Genomic DNA, 8,329 nt, shown 5'->3' with positions numbered 1-8,329 from the left:
AGTGATTTTTATTATAACTTGTCCAAATGCTGCACTTCAAATTCTGCTGATAATGCTCTGTACTCTGTGCTAATGTAACATGACATGATAGTTTACCATTCAACATGTGTGTACAATGTACATGCACGTTCACTACAGACCCTGCCTGTCAGCCCTGGGACTGCTGTGAACAGACATACCTGCAGTACTCCTTTGAAGTCATGGCTGTTGTGTGTCCGTGCTGCTCTGGAGAGGAAGGCAGTATGTGGAGAGGCTGCCCCAGCACCAACCTGCTGTATGGATTCACGCCCAAAAGGGCTTAGCCTCACTGAGCCACACACTAAGTCCTTCACCATCAGTTTAGTAACACACACACACACACACACACACACACACACACACACACACACACACACACACACACACACAAAAGCTTACTAATAAGGAAGACCAAGAGAGTTGTTAATGCTTTATTTTGAAAATGGAGCATTATGGAGGAAGAGAAACTGTTAAAAGGACAGCTATATGAACTAATTGTTACTATGGAACAGAGAGCAGTTGCTGCGCAGAGGGGACAGAGGCCTGGGGAATGAAGTGCTCTGGTCATGCACAGAGCTGGGAGCGTGTGTGTGTATGAGTTAGTGTACACAGCCTGCCATGTGCGTGAGGGTTAGTGTTCACAGACTGCCATGTGCGTGAGAATTAGTGTACACAGACTGCCATGTGCGTGAGAATTAGTGTACACTGACTGCTGAGTGCACACAGCAGCCTTTACTCTGCTTGAAGAGGATCAGACCAATGCTGACATAACGGATTCAATAGCCGTGGAGAAGACGGACAGATTACAGTCACTGCTGATGTAAGGAGAACACACGGACGCATGCAGTGAGTCAGACCATGTGCCATGTGAGAGGACACACACTGGGTTAGTAATGGTGGGGTTTTCCTCTACCTACTACTGGTATGTCTGTTACATTGTGCAATAACCAGATGATCAGTACAGTCAATCAAAACAAACAAATTCAATAAAGTGAAACTCTAAAATGAACTCCTTTTACTAAAATATAGTTTTCATACTCTCTCGCCCTCTTATTTCCAGGAGAATATATAATATTTTACAAAAAAGGGTAATACTACAGGAGAGATCAGGGTGATGCGGTCTGTGGATATTTTAACATGCAGAACTCCATTAACAAGTCTACGCAAGTTAGACTCTTTCAAAGAATGCACAGATACAGCATATAAAAACATATTCATAATTTTATTACTATTGGTTAATTCAGACAACAAAGAAAGGCCATATGTCATTAGATATACATATATACTGTGTGTATATATATAAAGCCAGAAGAGCTCTTTATATGATCAGTGGCCATTAAAATACACTGGTAAGCAACAGTAAAACTGCAACACTGTTGGAAATACTACTGAAACATAATGCATAGGAGAATGGAATATTGTCTATGGTAATTTTGCATGAAGTGGTAAAACTCTCTAACCACTGCCATTAGGATTGTAGAGCACATATCTCATACATATATGCCATACAGCACAGGCTGAACATCACACATGCCACACAGCACAGGCCGGACAGCACATATGCTACACAGCACAGACTGAACAATTCCCTTACTACTATGGACGTGAGTGTATGAGCAAGGCGGTTTCCGTCGGGCTAAACTGGCGTGGATAAGGAAAACTCTTGTTGGCAAATAGAACAGCCTGCCGAAACACACAGCGCTGGGCATGTTCACGCCAGCACGCATTCAGTATCACACAACTCGGTACAATGGGAGGAAAAACCCTTCTCTGACAAAAAGACAGCCAGTGCAGTACATGGACATTCCCCAGTACATCAGTCAACTCAGCAGCAAATGGAGTCTTCTAAAACACGTGCGCACACACGCACATACACGGAACAGTCCCTTCCCTAACTAAACAACACAACTGTAGGGACACGGCCGTTTGTGACTGACAGCGGCAGGGCCTGATGTTCTGCCCACATGAAAACTATTTAGTGATTGCACCAATGTGCAGCAATCATGTTCGCGGCTTCTCTGCTTTTAGATCCGCAGGTCTTCTAGGACCTCAGCATTGTCACTCACACATTAGCTGTGGTCACTAAGTGCTCAATAATGTAGGTGATGTGTATTTTTAAAGCACCCTGCAGTTTCTCAGATCAGAAGAACGAACCTGTGCTTTAATTCACTGCCACATGCAGACTCCGCAAAGCTCCTGCCGAATCAGCACAGGACATGCAGGACCGGCTGTGCCGCCTCAATCCACTGCCTAGTGGAACGAAACAGTAGCCCTTCACAATCAGTGGGAGGAGCTTGAGAGATGAGCAGTATTCATGTCTTTCTTTTATTGAGCTGAGTTCTCGCCGTGTACGAGTGTGTGCACACGTGTGTGCGCGTGTGTGTGTGTGTGTGTGTATATATGTGAGAGAGAGAGAGAAAGAGAGAAAGAGAGAGAGAGAGAGAGAGAGAGAGAGAGAGAGAGAGAGAGAGAGAGAGAGAGAGAGAGAGAGAGAGAGAGAGAGTGGGCAGTGGTCCATGTATGTATAATGTTATAAGGGAACGACTTGCTCCAGTCCCAAGTGCTGCTGTTTCCAGAACTCCATTCTCTCACATGCTCCTCAGGTCCTTACCCATGTCGCACTGTTTCAAAATAAGGGCATGTGCGTGTATACACACCCACCCACACATACACGCACGCATGCACGCACACACAGAGATCCAACAAAAAAAGTGATAAAAATATGTGCACTTTCTGACAAATCCTTTGCTCAATATGCACACTCAATATACATGCACACAAACACTGTCATACTCTGGAGAGCTCTCATCCAAACTTGCAGACATAAATCATGGAAATTATGCTTTGTAAAACAATAAGTTAGGCCTTAATGCAGGCACCGTCATTAATTATGTGCCAAACAGAAGATACCGAATAACTGAATGCTGCATAATATCAAGTACATAAAATGCTTAAATACTGTTTCCATAGGTAACAAAAATTTACAATGATTGCACATAAATCCATAAAAGGTACAAGAGCTTCTGTCATTTCATCCACAATCCTCTGGGGCAGTCTTATCCCAGCTCTGTAGCATGGCTGTTAGGCCGTTCTGTGGTGTCAGAAATGGAAGCAGCTCACTGGAGACCCTCAAACCCTCAGTACACCTTCAGTGAACAATCAAACATCTCCATTCTTTTATCTGAGAACCATGTTGCTTATTCTCTGTATATCTGCATAAGGACACTTTAATAACATGTAACTTTACCGTAATCTTCAGTTGATTCGGGTCTCCTTGAGTAAGATTTTAATTCGGTGCTAAAAACATTTAAAAATATGCTCTATTGCAATATTTGTTTGAATGTCAAAATAGAGGGCAACTGTCTTTGGTAAACTGTGGTAAAAAAAAAATATCTCCACTCCATTTGCTTTACAATCATTTGTAACAATTATTTCACATAATATGCACTTCATTCTGGTGGCAACAGGCAGATTTCATGCTAAATTTGAGATAAGTAGTTACTATCGGTACTGAGTGAAATCTGATCTGCCTCTTGCTCCATGAGGGAGAACAGGGGCGGGGCAGTGAGGAGTCATAAATAAGGAGTAGATGGAGGGTAATCGCTGAGCAGAGAGAGACAGAGAGAGAGAGAGTTGTGAGAGAGGACGAGGGGTGGGGGAGAGGATGTGTGGCTCTTGGGGGCATCTCCTCTCACATCTACACTCATTGCAACACGCACGTCTCCTGCTCCACTACTGGCATACCGCTGTACCGGAACTAGTGTGCCAGCCAGGTCTCTCAGGCACTGAGTGAACTCCTCACAGACCCAAGCTAGGTAAACGTGTCATCACAGCACAGGAGACTAGCAGCTGATGGCAGACCACCGCTCTCCTAAACAGGTGCAACTTTAAACTAGAGCTGACATGTGTTAGCATTTTATCATGGAGACTGTACTGTGAGAAAACCAGATGTTAGAAGGACGATAATAAAAAATAAAACAAACGAACAAACAAACAAAAAAACCTTTTCACTAACAGATAATCCAACAAACTGCATCTTTGAGCCAAAGAAATATTAATAGCAAACAACTAATTACATGGTGTGAATTGCTCTTCAACAACCAATATCAAAGTAAACCCAGATATAAACTACTAAATCACAAAAACGATTGTTTGGGGGGGGGGGGAAAGAAAAATCACGAGTACAGCGCAAATGTGCATGTGCTAGCAAACTCCAGCAAGGGTGTGGCCTGTGACCCCAGAGTCACTACGGCAATGATGAAACAAGCGTGCGGGGGCGTGTCCAAATGAGTCTGGCCATGAGCAGCAGAGCTCAGAGCAGCTGCCCCTGCGGCTCCTGCAGGAGGCGTATGACCCTGTCGATGGAGTCTGTGGTGGCGAAGGCCAGGTACTGGCAGCAGAGCCAGTCCTCCAGGCTGACGCCGCAGCGCGAGTCCAGCGAGCGCTCTGCGAACTTGATCATCATCAGTGTGCGTTTCAGGTCCAGCCAGTTCTGGAGAGTGGCCTGCCGCTGGGTGGGAGACGCGGCGGGTCCTAGAGCCTGGAGGAGGTCCTCACGCGGCCCCCACAGGAGACACTGCACGCAGGCGCGTGCCTCCCCCATGTTGATGCGCTCCGATGGGTTGGCGTAGAGCAGCAGGGCCGCCAGCCGCTGGAGGCCCCGCGAGTACAGCGAGCGGGCAGGCAGCGGCGGCAGATCGGAGGGCGCGTACTCCCTCTCCTTCAGCCCGGGGGCCTCCTCGAACGGGTTAGGCCGGTGCAGCATCTCATAAATGAGGATGCCCGTCTGGAACTCGTCGCACTTGCGGTATTGCGCGGCGGCGGCCAGCTCGGGAGCCAGGCGGGAGCGGTCTGTAGGTGCCTCACGCTCAGCCACTGCTGCCGCCGTGCTCTTCTGCCGGGCCTGCGAGAAGTTGCTGATGATGAGGCGGGCGGGGCAGGCAGAGGAGGTGGCAGCCACTGCCGGCCCCGCCCCTGTGCCACCGTTATTGTTGGGCTCCAGGAGGTCCAGGTTCCAGGGGTTGCCCGGCTGGCAGTGCACCAGCAGCAGGTTGTGCAGGCGCAGGTCGCAGTGTGTCACGTGGTGGGGCTTCATGTGCTCGAGGCCGGTGCACAGCTGCAGCAGTAGCAGACACACCTGCCGCTCATACAGCTCGGGGTTGCGTGCGTGCCGCCCAACGCCCTCCCGCACAAAGTCGGCCACCGTTTGGAAGGGTACCTCGCGCGTAATCACCACCACACGGCTGCGCAGCTTCCCACCCGGGCTCGTCCCCCCACTGCAGGCCACCGCTTCTCGGCCCCGCCCCGCCACGGGCTCCTCCCCGATCTCCTGGCTGCTCCCTTCCCTTTCTTTCTCACTCTTCTCCTTCTCCTCCTCCTCCTCCTCCTCCTCCTCCTCCTCCTCCTCTTTCTCCTCCCAGGGCAGAAGGCGGGCGGGGACATCGGCCAGGAAGTGGCCACAGTCCTGCTGGATGTTGAAGTGCACAGGCAGACTCTGGCGAACGGCCAGGCTGTGGAAAAACTGCTGCTGAGCCTCTTTAACCTTGTACCTGCAGATCTGAGAGAGAAACACTATCTAGACTCCAACCTCTCAAACACCATCAGAGTTTAAGTTAACAAAAGGTACAACACAAGAAAATGGTGGTGGAAAAAATTTCTTTGACTGTACAATTTTAAGAAGCGTAATTAATTTTTCATTTACAGGACATTTTCATTTTGGATCAGAATGTCAGGGGCAGACGGACACAGCAGCGTTACCTTGACGGCGTAGTTGACAAGTGGGTCCTTGGCGTAGGCGGCGGTGTAGTACACGGCGTCACCCGCCTCGCAGCATGGCCTGCCCGTGGTCAGCCGGAAGTGGGACCAGCTGTCTGTGCCAAAGCGGAGGTGCTCCTTCTGGCCGGCCATGAAGCGGTCCTCGCAGCGGCCGGCCAGCTTACACAGAGTGTCTGTGTGCAGGCTGCGGATGCGCCCCACCACCTCCTCCCAACTCTCCATGCCCTTGTAGAGCGCCTGCCGCTGAGGCTTGGCACCGCCCCCATCCCGGCCCCTGCCGGAGGAACGCCCCCTGGCGGCCAGGCTCTCCGTGCTGCGGCAGCCCCTGCGCTCGGAAGCCCGCCTCTCGGGGCCCTGCGCTGGGCCGCTGTTGGTCAGACAGGACAGGCTCCTCCCCCCGGCAGGTCGCTCCAGGGAGTCGCCTGACTCATCAAGCTGACGAGCATCGGAGCTGAGGGAGGAGCTCTGGCTGGCCGTGTCCCAGGTGGAGTCCAGGTCGTAGAGCGGGTTCGCCACGCTCAGACTGGTGCCACCCGGCCGCACCTCGCCCCGGGCCCGAGGGACCGCCGGCTCCCTGGCCAGTGAGGGCTCCGTGTGGGCACGTGGCACCGACTTCTTTGGCAGCGGTGGGGGTGTGGCCTTGCTGCCAGGGTCCGGACCCTCAGGGTCAGAGTGAAGAGCATCGTCAGAGGTTTTGGGGTGTCTGGGATGCTTCAGGGGGATCATACTGGCCCTGGACTGACCTACCGAGAGAGAGAGCGAAAGAGAAACTTGCTGAATCTTATCAAGATTAAGGTTAAGAAATAATTCACACAAAAATACATCAATAAAGATCCTAAAACACAGTGTCAAAACCACCACAGAACACAATCCATAAAAACAAGACATTTTATTGATGCGTCCGTGCCCACAAGTGTCATCAATACAACATTTATACATGCAGTCATCAAGTGTGCTGCTGAGCTTCAGCTGGTCTGCGTCGGTAAAACTAACAGGGATGCCAATAGAGCAAGCACAGATACAGGGAGAGACTGAATGGGAATCAATTCTCTCTCCGTCTGTCCACGTAATCCTGTTTCTTAATCAGGGATGGAGAAGGAAAGCTGAAGCCTGAGGAAGTGGACTGAGGACTACCTTTTGCAGAGGAGAGAGAGAATGTCTGAAAGCAGCCCAGCCACAAAGGAGGGGTGTCCCACAGCCCCCACAGCACTGCTGCATTCCTATGCTCCTAAACAGCTCAATGTGGGAGAGGAAGTGGACAAGCTCCTCACGGAGGCTCAGCAGGAACAGCAGCCTGATTCAGGGAAATGTTTTCAACAGCAGCTACAGGGGTTTTGCAATGTGCCCACACAGTGTTTCAGTGTGAATGGACAGACACACCAAAAAAAAAAAAAAACCCAAAAAACAAAAAACCATTCGATCCTATGTGAGTGCCTGCAGAACAAAACTGCTACGGGCAGCAGCACACACACCAACAAGCACAGAACCACTACTCTCATAGAACCACCCAGATACAGACACACATAATAGACACAGATAAATACAATGAAAGAATTAATTAATAAACAAATAAACAAACAAATAAATAGATAGATAAATAGATAGAGAGACATGCTGAAATTCTCTGAACAGTGTAACCTCACAGTGGAACATGCCTCTGTAATCTGCCTTAATCCTCAAAGGAATCATAACCTCCCACCCCAATCCCAATCTGTAGATGCCCTCTGATGCTGGCATGACTCACACAAGACCCGTTTTTTTCCCCCCACATGATGAAAACGATTTCTTCAAATGCACGTGCTGCATTTAATAACTGTGCCCATCAGGTGTGAGTTTGAACCCTCTGAGTCAGCTAATGCAGGACTCAATATCCTTCCTACAAGTCCAACTGCAGCCCGGGTAGCACTGGCACACTCCAGCACTAGCGGCACTAAAAGCTGCAGGAATGGGCGCGTGTGAATATTAATGGTTCCCTTAATTATTAATTACAGTCTAAATGAAGGAGAGATTAACAACGCCCTATCAGGATGTGGTTAGAGATAGCACATGTAGGAGATTAGGACACTGAGCTGTGAACCAATGAAGTGTTGGAGTTTGAGAGAGGAAACAGACCGACAGGCAGTGACAAGTACCGACCAAACCTGTAGCGTTAGCGCAGAGCATGGCATGTACCCTGTGGAAGTGTTCACCCTAGAATAATAGAAGCTCTGTAAACCTAAAACCCTTAAACAATTAATCTAATCTACTGATGAATACCCTTTTTTTTGGGAGGGGGATGGGAAAATCCAGACAAAAGCTAGCCCTGACCTGTGAGGGACAGATGTTTTTTTAGTTGCCTTACACTGAGTCAGAGTCTCAGCTTCATCATGGGAACACAGAGTTTCCCTCCTAGCTTCATTAATGGCATTCTGCCATGCCATTTTCTTCTGGTGATATCATTTTTATTCTTTTTTTTTTAACATTAACATTTAACATTTCATTTTTTGTACACCATTTGAAGCCAAACCCAGACATTTGTTTACATCATGTTTATAGA

General features: G+C 49.0%; 2 protein-coding genes across 13 annotated transcripts in view; both read right to left on the bottom strand.

The window, feature by feature from the left end:
* ubap1la (ubiquitin associated protein 1-like a) overlaps positions 1–292 on the bottom strand; it is a 4,456-nt gene extending 4,164 nt beyond the window's left edge. Inside the window, exon 1 of the mRNA XM_035523742.1 lies at positions 180–292. Coding sequence (XP_035379635.1) covers positions 180–202 — 23 coding nt within the window. The 5' untranslated portion in view covers positions 203–292. The remainder of the gene's footprint in view (positions 1–179) is intronic.
* Positions 293–3,666: 3,374 nt separating this feature from the next.
* peak1 (pseudopodium-enriched atypical kinase 1) overlaps positions 3,667–8,329 on the bottom strand; it is a 50,099-nt gene continuing 45,436 nt past the window's right edge. For all 12 annotated transcript variants that reach the window (XM_035535700.1, XM_035535704.1, XM_035535691.1 and 9 more), the window contains 2 exons: positions 5,776–6,536; positions 3,667–5,575 (listed from right to left, as the gene is read on the bottom strand). In XM_035535700.1, the coding sequence (XP_035391593.1) occupies positions 4,331–5,575; positions 5,776–6,536 (2,006 nt within the window). In that variant the 3' untranslated portion in view covers positions 3,667–4,330. The remainder of the gene's footprint in view (positions 5,576–5,775; positions 6,537–8,329) is intronic.

Source organism: Electrophorus electricus, chromosome 2, assembly GCF_013358815.1.
Source record: "Electrophorus electricus isolate fEleEle1 chromosome 2, fEleEle1.pri, whole genome shotgun sequence".
NCBI lineage: Eukaryota > Metazoa > Chordata > Actinopteri > Gymnotiformes > Gymnotidae > Electrophorus > Electrophorus electricus.
The sequence above is the reverse complement of the archived record's forward strand: the minus strand, read 5'-3'. Positions and strand labels throughout refer to the sequence as shown.